Here is a 25984-nt window from a genome sequence, read left to right on the forward strand (position 1 = left end):
GGCAAAACCATGGTTTTACTACAGTAACCATCGTTTACTATGGTTTTTACAAAAAACATGGTTTTCTCAGTTTTTTTATTTTGTGATAACCAATGTTTTACTACAGTAACCATAGTTTTTTGGTTTTAACTGTAGTAAAACCATGGTTTTTCAATTTTAACTACAGTAAAACCATGGTAAATTTTCGTATGGGTTTTAATGATAACTGTAATGGTCTCTGAGGGTCTCTACAGCAACGTGTTGGTTTCTGTTAGTTATCTGGCGGATGCAAAAACATAAAATGCGTTTTATTATCTGTTTCTTCGACACGTCAAAGTTTAACGTCCCCGTGTAGATTTAACCAACGCCTCGCATTGTGCGCCATCTAGCGCCCATACACGAAACCTGTAATCGAGGCCGCAACACCCCCAAAACAAGTCAAACCAGACCTGTTACATATCTGTCTAGACCTACAATATCTTTTCACGTCAAAACACGACTACTTAAGAAACACAGCTGAAAATACTCCATTTGTTTTCATACTCGTATGACGTATAAACTTTAAGCATGGATTGAGAGAGTAAGAGGATTAATGTCCACCTCACTTGTTGAGACACAGGCCTGTGTTGGTCACCTATTTAATGACTTTAAATATAAATAAGTGCTTTGTCTTTTACTTTTTCATCACGACGAACGATTTCAGTGCATTAGTCATACAGCGAGACGACTGTCAATTATCGGCCCCTTTAAGAGCGTCTGTCGCTGTCATTGACGAAATTTCCTGGTGTGAGGAGTGAGTGTCGCTGTATATCAACAAGAGCCTCAAACGGATGCCAAATGATGATCTGTGGGTCGTATGTGTTTGTAATCCACTGGAAATATCAATCGCACGGGTAGATCAATGCTTCTCTTCGGGCTCGAGGAAAGCGGAATTGCGGGGGATTTCGTAGCGATCTGGTAGCAGGTGGTGTCCGAGAGGGTCGCGGCTCGAATAATCATGCTTTCCTTTTAATGAAACTTATATACGAATATCGCACAAGGTAGGTCCGAAACTTTAAATCCCCTTTTGACTAATAATCCCGCGGCGGGCGGGGCGCGTGCTACACAATGTAACGTTACCAGGCTTTTGTATCCAACATTGTTGCATGCTTGCATTGTCATATCCACACCAAACACCACTATATACGGCGGCTTGTAGTTTCACCAGTGGATACCACAACTGCTGATGTTCGCGCGTGTTTATTTGTCGCGATATCTGTCGATAATGTGGTTTAACGTGAGACGCATCCCTCGCCAAGACGAGGTAAGAAAATTGCGTGTGTGTGTTAAATATTGTGCAGGTTTACAAACATCGCCATTCTACACGAGCCTGGTGTTTGTGGGCATGCTTGCGTGATGATGATGGCATCGGTCAATCAGCTGGTTTTTTAATGGAGATGAGTGGCTTTTACGTCAAGGGATCAGTCGACTGTGTATTGTTAGTGCAACTGTGCCAAGCCTTACGTTAGATGTTTTATTGATGATCCAACTTGAACGGCTGGTCGCTCATACACGGTGAAGCTACGAAACGTGTTTGAACAAGATTGCATTGCTTCTGTTAAATAACAAGCAAAAAGGTCGTTGTTCATAGAGATACAGTTCTGGGATGGCGAGGGTATGACAAAAGGAGCGTTCTGTGGAGAGTGTGGGGGGAATGGAGATGTCTGAGGTTATATTGTAGAGCAGTCATGGGAACTGAGCAGACTGACTGACTGAACTCATTACCACCGAGAGTGAAAGGGAGTCGCCCGTTGGCGCCAGTATAGAGAAAAATGAGTTGTGGTGGGCATGGTATGATGTAATTGTAGTGGGCATACATAAAAATGTGTCTGTATCATGGAAAAACAGAATGGACGGGGCAGGTCGTTATTATATAATGGACATGCATGCATTATAAAGGAGAGTCTGAGGTGTCATACAGAAATCTGATATATAACCATATGTGTTTTCATTTTGTATAATTTAATGTGTCATTTTCAGTTAAAACTTGAGATATAAATTCTCAGAGAATGTGTTTACACTATATTGAATCATCTGTTTATATTTTAGTAAAACCCTGATGATAGAGTCCGAGCATCAGAAAAATGTCAGTCTTTGCACGTTTTCTATTTTAAAGAGAGAGAAATGGATGTGACAAAAGAGCACGCACGTTTTTGAGGGACGACACACTTTGTAGGATTTCGGTGAATTAAAATGCGCAAACCAGAAGCAATAATACTCAACAAATGGAGAAGGGATGGCTCTTTATAGAACATACAATAGTTTTGTTTTAATCTTTTTCATTTCTTTTTAAAAATATTTTTAGTCTAAATTTTAATCTTCATTTTAAGGATGGCATTTGCATAAAATAGCCCAAATATGGTTTAGCAAATAAACCATATTTTACAGTTTGTATTGCCATTGTTTTACTACAAATGCCATGGTAAATCAATTATTATTGTGGTAAGACAATATACATATTTTGTTTTCTATGGTTTTACTACAAATAAAAACAACAACATGGTTGCCATAATTAAACCGTCGTAAATTTCCATGCAACACTTGCATGAACTACAAAAGTGTTTAGCTGGGTGCTTTAATAGAAAACAGACTCAAGGGTCAAATGTTTGAAGAGCTCCACGCAAAGCCGTCACCGGGACTTTGGGCCTGTCGGACAGACCGAGGAGTGGGGAAGTTATGTCGAATTTTACTTGAACAAAACTTGCTCAACAACTTGTGGAAACTATGATGTGGTTCATTACCCACCTTGCAAATTGCCACCAACGGCTCACTCCACCCCTCCCTTTTGAAGCACTACCTCACAGGACCATGCTGTCGTCACAATTTCACTTCTTTGCTGAAGGAGATAACGTATTTATGAAACGTGCTCTGCAGACCAGTTTGTCGGTTTAGGGCTACTGTAGAAACATGTCATATCATATTGTATTTCTGTCAGCAGATCCTCCTAAATTTTACACGGCACCTTTAAAGCAGATGTTTTCTTCATCACAAAAAAGGCATTTTTTTCTACTAAATGCCTGACTTACTGCTGTTTTGTGTAAAACCTTTTTCCTCATGAAAGAACATGCTGCAGGATGACATGATTAGTTTTAATATTTAATGCGCGCTCATAATTTCTCATGAAACTGCATGTTCTAATAATAATCTGACAAATCTCAACAATGGTGATGACTACCATCCGCTCTTGCCTCAAGAGAGTTGCATGAAATGCCCGCTCACTGTCACAAAAGTCCCTTCGCAATTCACGGGATGCCAAATTCAGGCCGTTCAGGAAAGTGAAGGCTGGATGTAAACCCTAGTTCTGTCATTATCATGTAAAGCATGTTGCTTGTGTTTCGGAGGTGAAATGAGAACTGTGTCAGAGGTTTTGAGTGTCTAGGCACGCAAACGGTCACTTTGTTCCCAGGCTGGCTTTGTTTGCTGTAGGTCAACTAGCAATAGGGTATGCCGAGTTTGGACCGCCGACAGTGAAGCCGACTGTGGGCCTTTGATTCCTGGAAAGGTTTTTTCAAACATAATCCAGTCACATGTTGCAAAGCCGTGCAAGTCTTTAGGCATTTGTGAATACTTTTAAAAAGTATTAAGGACATTCAGAAAAATGCTATCTAGAAGTCGAGTGAAGTAGTTTGTAGTGTTGCTCAAATGTAATTCTGTGCCGTGTCTTTCATTCATGATATTAGATCAATAAATCATCAAACTTATGAGTAGTTATTTGCTCATCTTAAAGGGACAGTGCACCCAAAAATTCTGTCATCATTTACTCACCCTCATGTCATTCCAAATCTGTATGACTTTCATTCTTCTGCAGAACACAAAAGACGATATTTTGAAGAACGTCGATGCCCAACAACACTGGGTCCCCATTGACTTCCATAATATGGACACAAAAACTTCTCAGAATATCTTCCTTTGTGTTCCACAGAAGAAAGAGTCATACATTGGTTTTGAATGACATGGGGGTGAATAAATTATGAATTTTGGGTGAACCATCCCTTTAATCTCCAATCCTGTTTAATTTTTGATGACATGTCCCTTTAATAAAAAAATATAAATTGAATAAGCATTTCTTGCCATGTTTCTTTAGTTTAGATAGATTTAGCTTTGTATGTAATGCAATTGTACAGTTTTTCAATCTGCTGTCTTTGTCCCTGCAGGGCTGCCTCTCGCCATGTTAAGATAAAGACACAGATCTCTGTGTTGAACATGCTAAAGCGGTTGGATAAGATCAGGTTCAGAGGGCCGAAGCGAGATGAGTTCCTGGACCTTGCCGAGTCCCCCAACGCGTCCGACAGTGAATGTAACGACGACATGCCGGTGAAACAGCGGACCGCCAGCAAAGATGCAGAGGAGCAGCGAGACCCTGTAAGTAACAGCGGTTTATCTCTGTGTGAATTGGTTTGAAAAGAAAACTAAAATACATCTACAGTCATTCTAATTTTGAGATAATGAGCATCAAAGTTTGATTTCAACCATTCATTTCATTATAATTTTAATCTTTGACATGGTCTTGTTTACTCGATATTACAATTATCAAGGTAATTTTCCACAGACTGTACTTTTGTGTGTTTCTGTATAAATGACCCTTTCTGGTTGAAATTGCCCTCTGTTATCCACATGGACTATTTCTAGTAGAAAAGCAACCTTAAGAAAATCGCTTAAAGAATGAAGACAAGACACCATGTTTCGAGAAGATTTATGTTCTCCAACCACTTTTATCTGAGCGAGCCTCGTCCAAGCATGTTTTCAAAGAAATTTCATTTGCAGCTTTATAATTCGATAAAGACAGGAAAGCTAACCTGTGATGTGTCTGCCATCTGGTTGTCACGGTTACAGCTGCCACACCGGCCTTGGTTTGATGAGCAGCAGACTCTGTGTTTTGCCGGACGTCTGTGAAGACGTTGTTGTAATATTTCTCAGTCTGTACGGATTTAGAGACTCATTGTTCAGACTGTAATGTGGTTCATCTGATTGTTGGACTGCACAGAGAAGAATATAAATTAGACATCATTTTGATTTCTCTATAATTGAGCCTTAACAAGTTCTTAATGGCTCTGATGTCTGTTGAGTCTTGACGTACTGAAGCCACGACGGAGCGATACGATCTTCAGGGAGCCTGGGAACTTTTATTTCCTTCTGATTTGTCTTACTGCTTGCCTCTAGGCGGGTTCAGGGACTCTCGCTATGTCAGCTGCCATCCAGGACTACCAGAGGTGCGAAACGGACAGGCTCAATGAGGTCAAAGGTCACCTGGAGATAGCCTTACTGGAAAAGCACTTCCTTCGTAAGTACCTGAGAGACGTTCTCGCTTCATTGCCATTTCATATAGTTACATTGCTCCCAGTCGAGCTCGAGTTGAGTTCGGAGGGTAAGAACTGAGCTCATCGCAGTGCATTCTGGCATTGCCTGAGACGGCATTCGAATTTAGCGTATAATATTCTTTGTTTTATTTGGATATACAGTGCATTAGACAGGTTTTGTGGGGTCTATGTGTGGACCGGCAGTATATCACAGCTTAAGTGGCCGATCGCTCGCCGTGATTGTCAGTTTATCACCCTGTGCAGTGGAGCGAGATCATTCTCATTAGGACTCACAGGACCTGAGCCGTTCTCACAGTAATAAACCCAGCAAGTATTTCGCTGAACTTGTCTGACCTGTAACACTGTTCTTTTAGTGGGGCTATGAGAGATGAAGGTTAGCCTGTGTCAGGGTCGATATGTACACACATACACACAACACGCTGGTTTTCTGGGTTAAAGGAGTTAGTGTGTTAAGATGTGATATAGTTACCATGTGCATACATTTTAATCTTACCGTATATTCTTAATGGGCTTGTTATATACAGTTGGGGTAAGTTGTGTTAGTTGACCACAATTTTGGTCACATTTCTGTCAAATCTGTGATATTCTTAAATATTATTTTACAACCAGTAAAAAGCATATTGGAGTTTAACACTAAAATTCTCCTTGTTTAAAGAACAATTTAAGTAAAACCTCACTTTTTTTCTATATATTTTTATTATATTTTATTACATTTTGAATTGGCATATTCATGTTAATTTTACTTTAATCTTTAGTAATTGTATCTACTTTTGTCATTTCATTAATAATTTGATAATTATATTGCTATTATATTAAATTAAAATTTATTTTTATTTTTATTTAATTGTTAGTTAATAGTTAATAATGAATAATAATATATTATATATGTATAATTATAAACTGAACTAAACCTCTCTTTTTATTACCTTTTGAATTTTTAATCTTTATGAATTTATTTCACTTTAGTGCTCAAATATTATTTAGCCTGAAAATGTATTTGATTTCAAGTAACAGAAACGTTTTAATCGTTTTATGAAACTATAATAACCTTGTTTGAAACAGGAAAATATCTCTTAAAACATTTACAGGAATAGTTCACCCAAAAATGAAAATTCTGTCATCATTTACTCACCCTCAGGTTGTTTAAAACCTGTATAAATTTAGCTATTTTTAATTCTGGGACATAATCCATTACCATAGTAGGAAAAAAAATGTTCTGTTGAACACAAAAGAAGATATTTTGAAGAATTTAGGAAAGCAAGCAGTTCTGGTGCACCTTCGACTAACATTGAATGATGTTCCAGAACTGAAAATTGCTAACATTCTTCCAGATATCTTCCTCTGTGTTCATCAGAACAAAGTCATTCACAATTCCTCAATTCACTACATGGCCTTACTGATGCTTTAGTTGTCTATTATGAGGTCGGGGTTGTCTGGTCTATTTTTAGACTCGCTGTTTGTGTTTGTATGTGTGTGCACGTATACCCTCAAGCGTTGCGGTACTGGAGAGCAGTGAAAGGTCATTTTGGGAACGTCAAACTGTTGCTGTCCATTAAAGCAGACTGGACTTATTAATAGTGTGTTACACAACAGAAACCTGTCTGCTCACAAAGCCCAATGAATTGTAATGAAGTGTAGAGGTGATACAAAGCCATGTATTCTGCAGCTTTCCCCTTTTTGGTGATATTAGAATTTTAATTAAATCATTTCTAACGTCCTGAATTAAATACCTATTCATAACTGTCCTTGCCTAATGCAAATTAAGTGCAAAATGAAATGCAAATAATCGTATAATAGTTAGGACAGCGTAGTAAAACGGGATGTCAGCCTTTACTTTGCCATCCCACATGCAGAGAGAAATATAAATGTACTGTGGTGACCATCATATACCGGAATACCTGGAAAATCTGTTTTAATACTGACAGAGTTTTGAGATGTAGTTGCCAGGGCCCAGTAACAAACAGTCATGAGACTGTTTAAGCTTGTGTTTTCTTATATTACTGTTCCTGTATCGTATGATGACCTCTGTGGAATCCACAGCTGTCTTAATTTTACAATAGAGTTGTGGTTACCCCCCAGTCTCTGTTTCCTCAGTCAGAACATAATGACCCTAATGTAATACACAAAGTCAGCGTGAATATGAAAGTCCATCATTGCAGTATTTTTCTCTCTGTGTTTTAGTCTTGTTCTGCTGTAAAATATGTACAGTACTTAAAATGAGATTCATTTGCTTGAAGCAAAAGAACACAAGATATTAAAACTTGTTTTGGAAGAAAACATTTTGAATTAAGCTTATTTTTGTTATACCCTGTTGGAAAAGTTTTTTTTTTTTAAGAGAAAACCTTACCAAATGTAGCCAGTGGGTGAAAAAGCTCAAGTAAGATAAGAAAACTTTTCAAAATATTTTCAGTCATAGCAGAGCATGTTAATAGTTACGCTAATGCTAATATGCTAATGGTCTTTATTTGACCTATGATAGTGTGTCAAGTGTATTTATTAACCAATATCGGCAAATGTTAAAGGGACAGTTTACCCCAAAATTCTGTCTCCATTTACTCACCCTCAAGTCGTTCCAAATCTGTATAAATTTCTTTTTTTCTGGTGAACACAAAGATATTTGGAAGAATGCTTGGAACCAAACAGTTCTTGGCCACCATTGACTACCATAGTAGGAAAAATTGCTTTATAAATGTCTTTGTTCTGTTAAACACAAAAGAAGATAATTTGAGGAATGGAACCGTAGGAAAAGCAAACAGTTCTGGGGCACTGTTGACTACCATAGCAGGAACAATTATGGTATGTCATGGCTTCGAGGGAAGTAAACCAAGTTCTTATCTAATGAACAACAATATGTCCTTATCAATGTCCTTATCTTTATTTCTTTATCGTTCTTTTTTTCTCTCCTCAATGTTTAAACGCTGTTTTGTCACTTGGACACACTTGTTGAGAAGTCTCCCCGTTGACTTCAGGGTTATTGGTTTACAGTTAGTTAAGCTTACGAATACAGTTAGTAGCACCTGAGAACAGTGTCTAATTTTACCTTGAGAGACCTTTAAGACACAAAGTGTCACTTGCATTGCAAGGACGATTATTTACTGGCTTGCACTGTATTTTGGCCACATTTGATCACACAAAATCTAGATCTAGCACATTTGCCACCTCACCTCTGCTGAGCTTCTGACCTGACTGTAAAATGAAGAATAGCATCATGGGATAGATTAGGCTATAAATATTAATATCACTTTGTGGTTTTAACATTGTGAAACACCTCGTTCGGTTACTCTGGAGTGCGTTGACGAATGATCTTAATTCACGCCTCCTTTTATCACACCTGCCCTTGAGTCCGCAGCGGAGTGGGGGGGGGGGGGGTCTTCATCACGACTGTAGTGCCTCTGTGGGAGATGCAGGAACTGATGAATTATAGATGACGATGGGCTTGTGTTCCAGGGTAACCTTGAGGCAGGTATTGTGTGAAATAAAGGGCGGCTGGAAAGAGACTGTTGTACAGTATTGATGTACTGTATGACAGTACAGAGAAAAAATGTTTAATTAAAATATGTTGTCTTGGTGTTTGTGTTTTCCTTTTACAAGATAAAGAGCAGTCAGTCTGTGAAAACAGTGTGTGGAGCTACATGTTTGTTTGGTTTGTGAGTCAGGAAGTGTGTTTTGTTTCTTTGCTGAGCATCCTGTCCTTTGAAATGGCTTTATTTAGTGTCTTTTTGGAGATGGGTGATCAAGTCTATTGGTCTTTTTTGTTTACATTTAAAGGGAACTCAAGGGAAAGTTCCAAACGTCGTGACTGAACAAAACTTGAGTGAGGACAATGCCAGTCATATTAAAACTGCCCAAATATTGGCAGATATATAATTTATCACTAGTTACACTTTTGATATCTAAACCAGTTATGTCTTTTCATCCATGTTTCCTCAAGTAAACAAACCGATCTTACCGTTAAATGAAATAATGAAATATTATTAAATGACATTCATATTACATTGATATTATAATATAATACATATTATAATAAAATATTTATTTTAAAATAGACATTTATTAAATATTATTCTTTGTTTACTGCTCACAGAGGAGGAGCTGCGGAAGCTTCGAGAAGAGACCAACGTTGAGATGATGAAACAAGAGCTCGAGAAAGAGAAGTCGAAAAGAATCGATCTTGAGCAAAAATTGAATGACATTCTTAGATCCAGGTATGTAAGGTTCATATTCATCCAAAAAAATCATTTTTGTGAGGCTTTTTACACATGCTGTGCTGAAAGTCAACACTGTAAAATCCTCTCCAAGACGTTTTTACTCTTAATTCCACTAGTTTTTACTGTACTGCATTATGCAGTAAATAAAAAGATCATTGTTTGGCCTTGGATTGTCTGTTGGGGGCAATGTTACCCGTATTTTGTGTTCACAAGTTTATTTCTGCGATTATGTGGAATTGAGCACAGTGTATTTTAAGATGCCTGTGGAAAAAAACAAATATTTTGCCCCAATCAGTTTTTCACGATAGAAAATGTTGGTATGTGTGTTCTTGATATAGACTGGAAGACTCACCCCCTCCAACCTCAAAACCACAGGTTACATCTGTCAATGGAACAGGTAAAGTTCCTTTTTTAATCAAATCTGCAGTTACTTCAGACTTCATCATAATCAGTGCATGTATGCTGTTGATGATGTAGAGAATTTGCTTGAGCATATTGTTCCTGTTTCTTATTGAAACGGATTCTGGGCAGGACATATAAAAGGGCTGACACATCTGTCCAACAGTAAATAGCCAATAGTATTTCGGAGTTCTGAGTATTAGGTATTAGGGTTTAAGGTGTTCCCATTCTACAGAGAATTTGATTTGACGGTGCAAGATGAGTCATCAGCGATTCTGGTATATTTTTTCCAGAAGGAAATAGTTATATATTTTATATGCATAATGCTTTGGTACTACTTAATCTTTTTTGTTGCTAAAACATAATTTTCTAATCTTTTTTTGTTGCTTAAAGTCCCAGTGAAAATAAAAATTACAATTCTTATTTTTTCATGAAATATTGCAGCAATTATAGTAAATAGCTTATCAATGTGGGTCATTTTCAAATTCATGTACCCTTCCACCCTGTAATGACTATCCATCTCAAATGATGCAAGTTAGACAGCTAGGACGGAGCATACGTTAACTCCTCCCCTTCCAGTGTCAGTCTGCTGCCAGTTTCATTTAAAAATACAACGGCTGTTTTTATACATCCAATCTATTCGCAGTGAAAAACGCAAGCCACGCCCACTAATTTTCTCCTTTGAAATTCATTTTCACTCGAAAATGCGTCAGAACACGGAAGTAAAAACGATCGCAACTTCCGGTTCAAGGGGACTTTAAGCATAATTTTCTCATCTTTTTGTTTTAAGGTAAATTCCGATATAGCTGATCATTTGTAACAGACTTGATTTAAAAGGTGCAATATAATTATATAATGTTGCTTATTTCTTATCCTTTATGGCTTTCTTTAATAAAACACTTCATTATGTTATTTTGTTAGCAAGTACTAGCATTAGCATTTGGAAAATATAGGTCCCAAAACCTCCCTTTGAAATCTGCTTTGTTCTTTGCTTGAAAGAGTTGTATTGTATACTCAAATTGTATGTATTTTGTATGTGCATCAATGCATGCTGAGGGTTTGTGACACACACAAACATTATCTCTCAATCATTTGCTCTGAAAATCAGTCGAGGGACATGTGATTAGAGTTTAACCCTCACTTCAGCCGCAGGACTGCTTGAAGCGGGATTTTCTGTTTAACAATGACTACCATTCACACAAAGATATTTTACTTTATCACAATTCATTCCTTTGTCAAACACAGTTTATGTTGAGATTGTTATAACACAATTTAAATGATAGCAAAACTGAACCACCACGTGTATACTCCAGGCTGTGAATCATTAGATAAAAAAAAGTTTTGCACTAATTTGCTCTTGGTTGAAGCTTTCATTGTGACACATTCCTGGTTGATTTTGTTTTATTGTTTTTTTACTAAAAGGAGACAAACAGAAGGAGACCCTACGCTCTCAGTTGTGGAAATGGCTCTATGAACGCTTTGGGGTTTATATAGAAGATTTCCGCTTTCAGCCTGAAGAAAACACAGTCGAGACCGAAGAACCACTAAGTGCTAAACGGTGAGCAGACCAAGCATTGGTTTGTTTTTGTTTATTATTTTTTACTGAACAGCATTATCTCTCAATCTCTCTCATTATGTCCAGGTCTCGTGTTTTTCTTTAGCCCGTCCAGCTTACACTTCATAATTTTCATGCTATTCTTGGCTTTTTTACACACCTGACAGATCTCTTTAAATAATTATTTTTCTTCTTGTTGCAGATTAACTGAAAATATGAGAAGACTCAGTAAGTGTTTTCATGTTGCAGTCAAACAACCCTCAAGCTATACAGTATCTTAAGGCATAATTCAATCAATAAAAATTAGACCTGCGTAGAGCGGCAGCTCTTAAAGGGGCGGCGTTCTTAAATGTGCTGCTGTGACTCCTGTCACTAATGTTAATCAAAGAACAAAAGAAAAGAAGAAATCAATGTGATTTTGTAGCTTTAATGAGAATTCTTCTGTATTTCATGTATTTAGCAGTAAAGACTGTAAAGTGTTTGAGAACTTTATTTATTTTCTGTATATTACCTACCTGTTAGACAGGTAGGAAGCGCACACTTATTATAATGGGTTTGATTGGTAGAAAAAAAAGAATATATTTAATAAAGACATCAGTTGCAAAGCCAACAATATTAGAATGTTGGCTTTCATTCATAAAATGATGCTGTTAAAGAAATGTGTTGTTTCTACATTAATTTGGAGATAAAATGTGAAATTATTAGAATGTAAAAGTATATTTAAAAACATAAAAGCTGTGTGTGATTAGTTAGTTAATTTTTTTTAATCGATTGACAGCACTAAAATAAACATGTTAAACAAAATAAATAGTGTATGTTTAATTTCACTATACATGTGCGATTAATCACACGAAAAAGGTGCGATTACACGAGATTACATTTTTTTATCCCTTGACAGCCCTAATATAAAACAATAAAAACAAAAAATTCTGACATCATTTACTCACCCATGTGTTGTTTCTAACTCATTCTTTTGTCTTTGGAGAAAATGGCTTTAGTCACCATTCGCTTATATTGTATGACAAAATTTGCATGACTGTCTTCAAAATTTAATCTCTTGACATTTTAATGGAGGAAGGTGAATCATGTGTGTACAAAAATCAAGCATATAGCGTTAGTTCTGGCAGGTCACGTGAGTCAAGCCCGCATCAGCTGATCCTCATCTTCCTATAGAAATATGACGCAATCACAGCTTCCGTTTAAATTTCATTCAGCTAACAGAAGCTTATGGCATTGCTCAGGAGCAAATTACCCTCCTCCATCCCCAGCTCCACCTCACATTTTCAATTGTGACTTGACTGTTATTTCTTTTCACAGTCTCAATTACTTTACATTATGTGTTACACTTAAATGTCATATAAACTAATGACCTCTGCTTGTTCTGTTCTGTTTACCCTAATGGGGGTTATCGCTGTGCTCCATGCTCTTTTTCATGCTGGCTGCATGGATGGGCAGGGAGTTTTTTGCCCAAAACAGAACCATACCGGCAATCTAAAATGTATGCTAATTGTCAATAATTTTTGACGGTAGTGAACCTGACAGAAATAACGTTGAGAAACTGATGACCTTTCATTTTTGCGTGACCTGTCCCTTTAAGACTTTTTAACAGATCGCATCCTATTTTAACCCTCTGTCTGTTTTCAGAACGGGGTGCTAAACCTGTAACTAACTTCATGAGGAACCTGTCTGCTTTATCCAGTTGGCATTCTGTCTACACATCAGCCATCGCCTTTATTGTGAGCGGGATCGACCACCCACACAAACCCTTTATGCAGTATTCATCATGGTTTATAATATTTGTCTTGCCAGATGGTCAAAGATTTGTTTTACCACCACAGTTAAGGCAAATAAAACTCCATCCAGGGTTACAGTTAAACGGTGTCTGGATAACCAGCACCAACTTTATCAAAAATAAATGTTAATTTAATATTTGTTGAAATTTTTTTACTGTTACAGTTATATAGATTACTAGTAAGTGATGCCACAGAATGTTTCTGTATTGAGATAAAGATGGTTTTAATATGAACAGATGAATGTGCAATTTAAAAAAAAATTATACAAATGTTCCTTCTATCTTTTTCCCACAGATCTATATGAATGCTGCCTGGCATGGCTGGGTTATCCCCATGTTTCTATTTTTAGCCATTTTGCGGTTGTCCTTGAATTACCTCATAGCAAAGTATGTCCTACATGATCTGTCACTGGTTCAATTCACAACTAGTTCACAAGGCCTTAAGTTTAGCACTTTATTATTCTGCCAACGCTTCACAATAAGATTGCATTTGTTAATATTAGTAAAGCATGAACTAGCAACGAACAATATGTTTAATCTTTGTTAATGTTAGTTTTTGTACTAACTTACATTAACTAATGTTAACAGGATGTTCTGAATATATGACTGCCCTGATAATGTCAAAAAACCTGCAATATATATATATATATATATATATACAGTATATAGCCAAACAAATATGCAGGATAAAAAAAATTAAGGCAACTTCAAATCATTCATGAATTAAATGTTTTCGGAGATGAAATTAGGGCTGTCAGCATTAACGCGTTAAAGCGTGCGATTATTTTTTTAGGTTAACGCGTTAAAATATTTAACCCAATTAACGCAGCATCCGTTTATTTTGTCATCCTTTGTATAGTTTACATTATGTAATCACGCTCTCGTTCTTGCAAAGGCCTTTAAACCCTTTAAGTGCGATTTAAAACGGTTGCTTTGACGCGTTCAGTATAGATCGACAGCTTCTGGCTGTGGGACGCGGCGCAACACAACAGTCCCGTCTGTTGTAAGTTATACAGTCACGGGCTAAAGGCTGCGTCAGTGAATCTCTGTCAGACAGCGTACCAGTATTAATATTCGTGCTTGAACAAACAGAAACAAACAAGATTATGCCAGAAAGCACATTTGTGACCCTGGACAACAAAACCAGTTTTATGAGTCAATTTTTCGAAATTGAGATTTTTACATAATCTGAAATCTGAATAATTAAGCTTTCTACTGATGTATGGGTTGTCAGGATCAGACAATATCTGGCCGAGATACAACGGTTTAAAACTGGAATCTGAGGATGCAAAAAAATTCTAAATATTGAGAAAATTGCCTTTGAAGTTGTTAATCAGAGGCACTGTAACAGGCCATCCACTCACAAAAATAAAGTTTGTATATATTTAGTGTAGAAAATTTACAAAATATCTTCATGGAACATGATCTTTACTTAATATCCTAATTATTTCGGGCATAAAAGAAAAATCGATAATTTTGACCCATGCAATGTATTTCTGTCTTTTTCTACAAATGTTCCCGTGCTACTTAAGACTGGTTTTGTGATACAGGGTCTCATTTTGTCTAGCATTTTCGTAAGCACGGATTTCAGCTTGTTAAATAAAATCCTAAATGAATGCAGAGTTGTGAAAATGGCAAAGGGCGTCAGATCTGCGTAGAGCAGATTTTAAGCGGCCCCTTTAAGCAGCTCTTAAAGGGGCCGCATTCTTAAACCTGCTGCTGTGACTCCTGTCACTAATGTTAATCAAGGAACAAAAGAAAAGAGGAAATCAATGCGTTTTGTAGCTTTTATTCTGTATTTAATTTAGCATTAAAGACTGTAAAGTGTTTGAGAACTTAAATCAATTTCTGTACATTTCCTACCTGTTAAAACATGATAGCTCTCAATTATACTGTTTTTCAACGTTGAAGGGCTATAATTAATGTTAAAATAAAAAAGAATATTTAATCAATTTAATGGAGACATCAGTTGCAGTACTAACATCAGAATGTTGGCTTTCATTCATAAAATGATGCTGTTAAAGAAATCTGTTGTTTCTGCATTAATTTGGAGATGAAATGTGAAATTATTAGAATGTAAAAGTATATTTCAAAACATTAATGTTATGTGCGATTAATCGTGATTAATCAGATTCATTTTTTTAATCGATTGACAGCACTAGTTTAAATACTTTGATTACAAAATTTCTTAAGTCAACTCAAATCTTGGTTTAAAATAAGTAAATTGGAAAAGCACAACAAATTTTTATGAGCAACTCAAAAAGATTTGTGGCAACTCATCACCGACACGTGCACTAATGTTTAAACAAACAGAAATAAGTACAGTGACATTATACATAAGTGCTGCTTGTTTAATCCGCAAATTGTTCAAGTTAATAATAATCATTTGTTTAAATAACTCGAAGATTTCAATTCCAGAATTTTTAACATTTATTTATCACTACTGTATTCATTAACATTAATCATGATGATAATAAATGCTGTAGATGCTGTATTGTTCATTGTTAGTTGACGCTAACTAATGTATTTACAGTCTGAATTAACTAATGGAACTTTAATTCCAAATGTTGTTATTATTTAGTTAAAATAAATTGTTTATTAAATAGAAAAAAGTTTCTAAAATGTTCACACATTGCATTAGTTTATCATTTAAATCATTTATCATTTAAATATTTAGTGCTTAGGAACTAGATCTGAATTATAACCTTTGGCACGTGTATTTTCAGAGGTTGGAGAATACAGTGGAGTATCGTGCCTGAGGTCTCGGAACCAATGGTAAATCTAAAAATATATGAAAATATTTTAGAGCAGTATAACAAGAAACAATAGATTAAGCATGATTTGATGTAAAAATGTGGTTGGTCGAAGATTCTTCATGTCACGCTTTTTGTTTCAGGAACCTCCAAAGGAAGATCTCACAGTCTCAGAGAAGTTCCAGTTAGTTCTGGATGTTGCACAGAAAGCACAGGTGAGTGTGATAAAACTCCTGTAATGCAAACAAACACATTTTGCCTCGGCTCACACAATAAACAAATGTGTGCTCTCACAGAATCTGTTTGGAAAGATGGCTGACGTTTTGGAGAAGATCAAAAAGTTAGTTTATTATATCACGATTTTAGTTCATTTGTTCACTGTGTTGCATGCATAGTTTTTGGTTAAAGATCTGATGATATATGATTAAAAAATCTGGAGAAAAATCGTAAATACTTGTGCTGTAAATGCTCTTGTGTTTCAGCTTGTTCATGTGGGTGCAGCCTGAAATCACTCAGAAGTTGTATGTTGGTTTGTGGGTGGCCTTCATCACTTCCTGTTTCCTGCCGTACAAACTTTTGGGTTTCATGATTGGTAAGGCATTGATGTTTCCTGTTTGTAGGGTCTATAGAGAACATAATTTGCTTTCTGTGTTTGTCTAATTCTTTGCATTCTGTGTTTGTCTAATTCTTTGCACTCATTTTAGGGGTCTACGCTGGTATCAAATTCTTTATCATCGACTTCATCTTCAAAAGCTGCCCCAAACTAAGAGACAAATACGACACGCCTTACATGGTATGGACCAATTTACCCACCGACCCACAACTGAAAGAGCGCAACAGCGCCACACTGAACAGACGGGTGAGTGAGTGAAAGTGCTCGCGTGACCTCATTCTAATTTCACAAAGCTCATAAATCACGAAACAAATTTCCTTTTTTTCTATAAAAAGTGGAACTTGTGGCTGGTGGCTGCTTCCTGATTTTGGTTGATAAATGACAGGATTTGTGTGATAGTCACGTTGTATTCTGTTATTTTTTCTCTCTCAGCTCTCTGGGTTTGAAAAGGTAGGGATCTAGTGTGGCGTTTGGTTTGACAACCGTGCCTGTGTTTGCCACCAATGGCTGGTCCTGCGTATGTTTGTGTTTGTGTGTTTTGGGATAAAGAAATAGAATGATGAACGTCTGTTGGGAATCGGACCAAAATCCAAATGTAGCTTCTCAAAAATGTGCTCAACAAAAACATTTTGCATGTCAACCGGGATGTTTTTGATCCATCTTCAACAGACAGGGTGATAGTGTAGATATCCTCTGTGTGAGTGTGTGTGAAATGCAGGGTTTGTATCTAACATTTTCCGCTATAGTTGGTATATAGTAATGTACAGTGCCTTGCAAAAGGATTCGTCCCCCTTCATTTTATTCACGTTTTGTTATGTTGCTGCCTTATCTTCAACTACTTCAAATGATTTTATAATTCTTTTTTACATTATTGTGCATGGAGTGTAGATTAATGACAAAACAAAAACAGATTTGTGACAATTTTGCAAATTTATAAAAAATAAAAAACTGAAATGAGTACATTGCATAAGTATTCATACCTTTTTCTGGGACACTTGAAATTTTGCTCAGAAGCATTAGTTTTGCTTGTTGACGTTTTTTACACTTCGAGTGGAGTTAACCTGTGCCAAATTCAATTGAATAAGGATGATTTGGAGCAGCACATACGCCTCAATAAAAGGTGCAACAGCTGAAAATGCATATCAAAGTAAAAACCAAGACAAAACAACTGCCAGTAGAGCTTTGAGACAGGATTGTATCAAGACACAGATCTGGGGAAGACTAATGGAAAAAAATCTGCTGTATTGAAGGTTCACAGAAAAATGTAGCCTCCATTAATCCTTAATGAAAGAGGTTTGGAACCACCAGATCTCTTACTTGAGCTGACCTCCTGTCCAAACTGAGCCATCGATGGAGAAGGGTCTTGGTTAGAGCGGTGACCAAGAAGCTAATGATCTCTCTGGTTGAGCTCCATGATCATATATGGAGATGGGAGAAACTTACAGAAGGACAAACATCACTGCAACGCTCCACCAATCTGGGCTTTATGACAGAGTGGCCAGACTCAAGCCTTTGCTCAGTGAAGACGCATGAAAACTTGAAATATGCAAAAACATACCTTTCAACGAATCTTCAAACTGAGATTCATCAGACCAGAGAATCTTGTTCTTCTGACAGTTTCATGCATCATGTCTGGAGAAAACCAGGCACTGCTCAACACCTGTACAATACCGTCTCAACAGTAAAGTGTGGTGGAAACGGCATCATGATGTGGGGGTGTTTTTCAGCTGCAGGGACTGGGGCACTTGTCAGAGTAGAAGAAAAGCTCAACGGCACAAAATACGGAGATAATGACCATGAAAACCTAGCCCAGAACATTCAGAACCTCGGACAGGGCAGAAGGTTCATTCTCCAACATGACAATGATCCTTCGCACACAACTAAAACAATGCAGGAGTGGCTTATGGACAACTCTGTCTATGTCCTTGAGTGGCATATGGACAACTCTGTCTATGTCCTTGAGTGGCATATGGACAACTCTGTCTATGTCCTTGAGTGGCATATGGACAACTCTGTCTATGTCCTTGAGTGGCATATGGACAATTCTGTCTATGTCCTTGAGTGGCCCAGCTAGTGCTTGAACCCAACTGAACATCTCTGTAGAAACCTGAAAATGTTTGTCTACTGATGATCTCCATCCAACCTGACAGAGTTTGAGAGGATCTGAGGAGAAGAATGGCAGAAAATTGCCAAATGCAGAGGTGTAAAGCTTTTCACATCATACCCAAAAAGATGTCTGTAAAGGTGCTTTAATAGACTACGGAGTTAAGGGTATGAATACTTATGTAATGTACTTATTTTATTTTTTATTTTTAATAAATTTGCAAATTTGTCACAAACCTGTTTTTTTGTTTTGTCGTTATTGTGCATGGAGTGTAGATTGATGTACTTAAAAAGTATTTTAAGATAAGCCAGCAACATAATAAAATATGAATAAAATGAAGGGGAATTAATACTTTTGCAAGGCATTGTATATTGTTGTATAGATTGCTACATACATCAGAGCAGCCAAGTTTTCACAACGAATAAAATTGTACAAAGACATTTGTAGATAAACAATCATATTGGTACTGTATACCGCTTTCTCAAATCTGTGTGGGGTTATTTTTTCCCATGCTTACATAAAGGTCTTATGTAGGTGGATGGTAACTCAAGCTTGGCTTTTCTGGTGTTGCTACACTGTAGGTTTTACTTTTCAAAGCTAGTTTATAAATGATCATAAATTCCTTTCAGGAAGACAAATGATCTGAATTTGTAATGAAAATATGATTATTTTTCTTTTAAAAGATTATTGTTTTTAAGTAACTAAATGTGGCTTTTGCCATGAACATATTGATAGATGCTGGCATGGTGTTAATAAAAGGAAAAAGATTTTCTAGTTGTATGACTTCAGGATTCTGGTGATATGTTGTATTATGGGTGGTGGGCTAATAGACTACATTTAGTTAATTGTTATCTTGAATACAGTCTACATAAGTTTTTTTGTAGACGTGTTTTATTTGCAGATACTCTTCATTAAGGCTGGGGATATGAAATATTCAAGATATATTTTAGTCCCAATATACTGTACATTATGCAAAATCTTAAATATCATAATGATTCAAATGTTTCTAAATTTGTGTGATTGGACATATTTTGTGACCCTTGTCTTGCATTGAAGCTGCATTCATAACTTTTGCCTCTTTATCGCCATCTCTGTTTGAAACACACAATTGCAAAACTATAACTTTTCTCAGTCAGATGATGTCAAGCAGCTCAACTTATCAATTCTTATAAATTCAGCGTTTTACATTATGGATTGCAGCTTTAAGAAAGACGTTGCATATCTGATTTACTGTAATGGACGAAACTTGACAGATCTATTCAATTTGTGTGTTTCAATGATACAGTTAAGCATTTAGTTTTGAGTCATAAAATAAAATCATCACTGTCTTTGTATCCCATTTGTCATATTAAATGTAGGGCTGTCAAACGATTAATCGCAATTTAAATGCATCCAGAATAAAAGTTTGTGTTTACATAATATATATCTGTGTACTGTGCATATTAATTTTGTATTTATAAACACAAAAACATACACAAACATGTGTATATATATTTAGGAAATATTTTAATTTATTTATTTATATTTACCAATAATTTAAATTACATGTAAACTTTTATTAATTTTAATATACTGTATATATTTTTTTTATATGCATGTATGCATATGCGTTTATAAATACAAATATAATATGCCCAGTACACAGACATTATGTAAACACAAACTTTTATCCCTAATTAAATGTTTTAGTAAAAATATATGTAATTATTATTATCAACTATTATCAAAGGATAACATATATTTGGAATGTTCCAGCCCTGTTCCTTGTGCATGAAAATGGTTTTCTGCAAATATAAACATTCGTTGATAACATCTGTTCAGCTCCGCCCCAACCCTATAACATGCATAATAAATGGTTATCTCTGTAATACAGCACTGACTATAATAAGTGGCTGTTTGACACTGGCTTTGAGCTTGCACAAGTCCTCAGCATCCTCCAGGCATCCCCTGCTACTGTTTGGCCTCCAACCCACAGAACTTAAACCGGCACCAGCTGATCTCAGAAGCCCACATGCAGCATAACCAATGGTTATCACTGCTGCTTGGCCTACACTGGTTTAATAACAACTGCCCAGCGTTTGCTTATGGTCTCAAGTGCTGATCTTGGATCAGTTGTATTCTTTGTATGGTGAGGACTTAAAGGATAGATTACTGATCCTAGATGGGCACACACAAGCAGCTTGCAGTTCTGGGGGTTTACTTGGCCTTCCTGCTGCTAAACAAAGTGGTTTGCTTGTTCTTTACAGCAGATCCAGCCTGTTGTAGCGCGCGGTAGTCAAGCGACCGGAATGCCATGCGGGATTGGTCGGGAGGAGGAGAGCGGGCGGGCCTACAACACGAAAAGAGGCCCGTTCCATGAAGTCTTCAACCTCTCGGAGAATGAGCGCCCCCTGTCAGGTGGGAGGAGAAACTGCAGTAGCATTCATACAAACATTTTTAATAATTAGAAACATACAAATAATTTTAATAATTTAATAATCAAACACAATTCACAATAATGATATTATCACGATATCTATTGCAATGCTTAGGCAATTTTCTCTTAATATTGTTTGGTTTTGTGTTTTATGTTTTTTTCTGAATTATTTATGATATTATCCTATGTGTACTATGAACACTATATCAATATTTATGGGTATTCGTGTTCAAATTATTGCCAATAACGGTTTATTGTGACACCCAAAAAGTGAAAATATATGTGTGTGGTTTGATTCGCAGTGTGTGAGAACGGATGGCGATGTTGCCTGATCAACAGGGACAGAAAAATGCCGACTGACTACATCCGCAATGGTGTTCTCTATGTGACGGAAAAGTATGCATACTGTAGTGCTAAGTTACAGTTGACAAGCACTTCAATACGTTTTATTGGTTTGATATCTGCAAACTTCAGTGACAAACAAAAAGGGTGACTGATAATATGATTTACATATTCACGAAAAAATCACGAAATATGGCGATACGAGGTTTCTGAAGGACAGGTGAAATAATAGTGCTCAGATGCCCATATGTGGTAAGCAGGAAGTCTTATTAAAACAAATGTCTTGTAATTTTCAGTTACCTTTGTTTTGAGAGCTCCAGCTCCAGGGCTACATCCTCCAAGAAGAACAAAGTCATCAAGCTCTTCGACATCACAGATATTCAGAAGGTCTGGACAAATGTTTCTTTTTTTTTCTTTTTTTAAGGTTTTGTTATTGGCTCTCGTTTCTAATGGGACGTTTCAATATTAACAGTACAAGGTGTTGTCAGTATTGCCTGGATCTGGAATGGGAATCTCTATTACTACACCTTCCACTATAAAGGTACCATCACCAACCAAATCAACTAATGTAAAACAATGTGAAGCATATCAAAGATATAAAAAATATATTGTTTACATTAACCAATTGAAGGAAATCTTGACATTTAGGGGGCTTGCATGCACACCCAAAGCTCTAGATCTGTCCCGTTTGTCTGTTTCGCAGCCTCTTGTGTTTGGTGCCATGATACATCGGGACGAGGCCTTTGATGCCATCCACACCCAGTACATGAAAACCCTGAATTCAACAGCAGCTACCACAGTCACAAACCCAGAGACATAGGACACAAATCAGACGTATAAACCCTGACGTTACTTAGTTCGTAAGTCAACCCTAACCTCAATGTAGCATCTAACCCTGACGCGGAGACTAGGTGGCTTCCAGACGTTCTCCGGGATGCAAGTCAAGAGATGGACACATGGAGGAGACACCTCAAAGAAACTGTTTTTCATATGCTCTTTTAGAATAATTGTGAGTATTAGGAGGGGTTTTATATATTCTCTCGAATACGTACTATAATCTTACACAAGTGTTTGGGTCTTATTTTATAAGGTTAGTGGTTGTACCTCTTGTGTGTCCCGTGAGCTATATAACAGCGGAACGCCACTGTAGGAGCTGGTACTCCTTTGATTCGATTCAATAGGTTTTGATGGAGATGTCTGTGTGATTTGTGTGTAGTCAGACCGTGTAACCTGTCGTCTCTGAGCTTACCACATTGTTTTTTCTTAAATGTATCACTGCTGGCCTTGCACAAAGAAACGCTGAACTTAGTGTAGTGGTGTTGAGATCTTTTAGATGTGATTTAGGGGAGAAAAGCGGACTTAGCCTCATAACTTTGTTTATACCACACATGTACTTAGAGGAACAGTTCACCCAAAAACATTAGATCACTACCAAACAGTTCTTGGCCACCATTAACTACCATAGTAGGAAAAATTGCTTTATAAATGTCTTTGTTCTGTTGAACACAAAAGAAGATATTTTGAAGAATGTAGGACAGCAAACAGTTCTGGGGCACTTTTGACTAACATTGTTATTTTTCCTACTATGGTAGTCAATGGTGGCCAAGAACTGTTTGGTGGGAAGCATTCTTCCAAATATCTTTCTCTGTTCATCAGAACGAAGAAATGTATACAGATTTGGAACAATTCGAGGGTGATCAAATCATGAAAGAATTTTTATTTTAGGATGAACTGTTCCTTTAATAATACTCTGTACAGTAAAGATACATAGAGGCATAGAATATCTTAATGCATATTATGTATCTTTACTGTACTGAGTAATTTTCTAAATATAAAAAATCTTCAGTATTTAGGTTACTTGTGGAATGATATATAAGCAACATTATATTTTACAAAGAAAGTTCACCCAAAAAGCGTTCGTCCTCATGTTGTCCTAAACTCTTCAACTTTTTTCAAAATTTGGTCATTTGAAAAAGAAAATCATAGTGGTTTAGCACATGATTTTTTCATTTTGGACAAACGTTCCTTTTAATTTAAACAAAGCACAAAAATGTCACAGGTCTTACCCATAAAACGAATGTGCACAACATGTGGAAGACTAAGCAGGGATAAGCTGGTCGTGTTAACAAATTCAATTTCATTCCTTTGTTCCTGTCATGTCTTCGTTCCCCAGAATGATATAAGTATTCAGCGCCTCATTGAATGTGTTACAGCACAGCTTCCTTATAATAACATTAGATCACTTTAAAGAAACAAGCCACAGGTACATTTCTCTAGCCTAAAGGGTAATGTACTTTTCTTAATGTACATTTTGTGGGGAACTCAATACTTTCTTTTGCATCTTTAACGTTCTATAGGATTTTTAAATACATTGCTGTTAATTCTTCATGGATAACTTTTTTTTTATTTTAACTTTTTACTATGCAGACCACATTAGCTCCTTTAGGATTTAAAGCTGGTATTTTCATACTTAAGGGAGGAGAGCAGCTTTAATTCTATGTCATGCTTTGTTGTCTTCCCAATCATTTTTTTCAATGTCTCAACTGATTGATCTACTAATGTTTATGGATTTCAGATCTTGTGGTGCGAAATTGCACTATAAATGAGCTTTTCAATGATTTAACCTGTCCCAAAGCCTTGCTACAACGTGTCTGCCTTATTCTGCCTTTTATCTTTCTTTCAAAGCATTTGCCAGTACGTTTTTGTTCTCGGGATGTTTTAGGTCTTTATATGCTTATTGGGGTTAGAAACAGGACTTCTTGGATGCTCTTCACAAAGTTACTAAGTAGCACTTTTGGCCATTCTAAATAAAATATTACTTTTAAAGGAGGAGACAGTTTAGTTAGAATTATTGATGGATGCATTTTCCCTGCATAAGTAAAACATTTGTGATAAACACCCGGGTTGATGGTTGTGGTCATCTGTTCTTACTTATTTTACTTTTTCACATTCTTAAACTTTGATTTAATGCAGTGGAAAAAAACAACCATGATAAGTGTTGTTTGCCAAATAAATGTGTGTTGTTGTTTGCTCTGTCCTGACCCTAAACAGTTGTGTTTACAGAAATTCAAATTGCATAAGCGAGTTTGATCCCTAAATTAATGGGGGAATGAAAACTGGCCTTTTTGCTCGTAATGAATGTTTAAATCCATTTTTCAGCACCTCCATGTTGAAAGACATTTTACAAAATTTCATGCATTTTGTTGTGGTTGTTTTGTTTATCTTTAAAAATGTGATTATTGTTCTCTGGAAGTTTTTAGCATGAGGGGGGCGGAGTTGTATTATTTCTTTGACGGTATTTCCTCGTTCTTAACCGATTTTATTGTTGGATTTGTTTAGTTTCACATTGAATTACATTTGGTACAGCTGCCCAGTGACTGAGCTAGACTTTGCAGAGGCACAACCACTATGAACTCTTCACAACTGAAACTGCTCAGATTTGACAAAAGATCTCATGTAGTAATTGTGGCGGGATGTTTGTTTATGAAGCATTTGTCTTTACACTGGATGTACATGTCTGATAAAACCTTTCATGTTTCAGACATCCCTGGAGAAGAAATAAACTGTTGGATTTATTTGTAACCTTCATTTGTATCTCATTTTTTCCAGCTTGTGGAGATGCCAAAATGGACATTACTAAATGGTATTATTATGGAAAAATATAGTTTTAATATTTGGTCCTTTAAATTGAGGTGTCTCTATATCATGTTGAGAGAAAGTGAAAAGACTTATTCATGTCTATGTGTCTGGAAATGTTTACAGTCAATAACTATTATGACTTTATAGATATTAAAAAAAGCACTGTGGCCAAAAAATAGGGCTATTAATACTGGCCGTGGTTCCTGGCAGTGCACAGAGATACTCTTGGGGGCAGATACAGTTTCAACAGGATCTAAGAGTGAGACGTCTGTGTGTCATAGTCCTGTACTACCAGAATGATTGAGACATATAGGGGCACTCAATGTTCATCTATGTGGAGTATGTCAACATATACCTCCTATAGCAGTGACCACAGAACACGGCATGGGTGTACATTTGTTTTGAACACTGGTGGGGTTAAAATGTCTAAACATTGTATAAGTTGTAATTGTTATTTTTGATTATTGAGGGGTTATAATCAAAAACCTCCTTCCATTCCCCTGGAAACTACTTGAATTGATATAAGAGAAATAGCAAAATTGTGATACTACAGAATTGTGACTGGGTTTATGTTTTGGGAAAGTTTCTCTATAATTGACCCTGCATACATTAAAATGTGAACAAGTAATTGAGGGCTTTTAGTAAAGTGTTTTTAGTTCAGTATTATTTTAAATATTATTTATTATACATTTATTATTGTATTATTTATTATTATTAATATAATTTTAATATTTTCCACTTAAAAATGAATGATACAGAAATACAAAATAACATCACTTGAGGAATGGTTGCTTCATATCAAGATTTGCATATTTGCATGCATGCAA

General features: G+C 36.4%; 1 protein-coding gene across 4 annotated transcripts; it reads left to right on the top strand.

The window, feature by feature from the left end:
* Positions 1-546: 546 nt before the first annotated feature.
* gramd4b (GRAM domain containing 4b) lies at positions 547-25106 on the top strand. Of its 4 annotated transcripts, none has more exons than XM_057329774.1 (20): positions 547-1019; positions 4173-4380; positions 5179-5299; positions 9421-9541; positions 9883-9941; positions 11366-11501; positions 11701-11726; positions 13143-13234; positions 13586-13677; positions 16017-16065; positions 16187-16258; positions 16340-16383; positions 16526-16635; positions 16748-16902; positions 17089-17106; positions 21007-21157; positions 21479-21572; positions 21815-21905; positions 21991-22059; positions 22222-25106. In XM_057329774.1, exons 1-20 carry the CDS (start codon positions 991-993, stop codon positions 22336-22338), a joined length of 1854 nt encoding a protein of 617 aa, XP_057185757.1. In that variant the 5' UTR covers positions 547-990; the 3' UTR covers positions 22339-25106. The 4 variants fall into 4 exon arrangements, with proteins under 4 accessions (XP_057185757.1, XP_057185759.1, XP_057185758.1 ...); XM_057329777.1 differs by lacking the exon at positions 547-1019 and adding an exon at positions 1143-1282; XM_057329776.1 differs by lacking the exon at positions 17089-17106 and having other exon boundaries at positions 21010-21157.
* The last annotated feature ends 878 nt before the right edge of the window (positions 25107-25984 follow it).

Source organism: Triplophysa rosa, linkage group LG3 (assembly GCF_024868665.1).
Source record: "Triplophysa rosa linkage group LG3, Trosa_1v2, whole genome shotgun sequence".
Taxonomy (NCBI): domain Eukaryota; kingdom Metazoa; phylum Chordata; class Actinopteri; order Cypriniformes; family Nemacheilidae; genus Triplophysa; species Triplophysa rosa.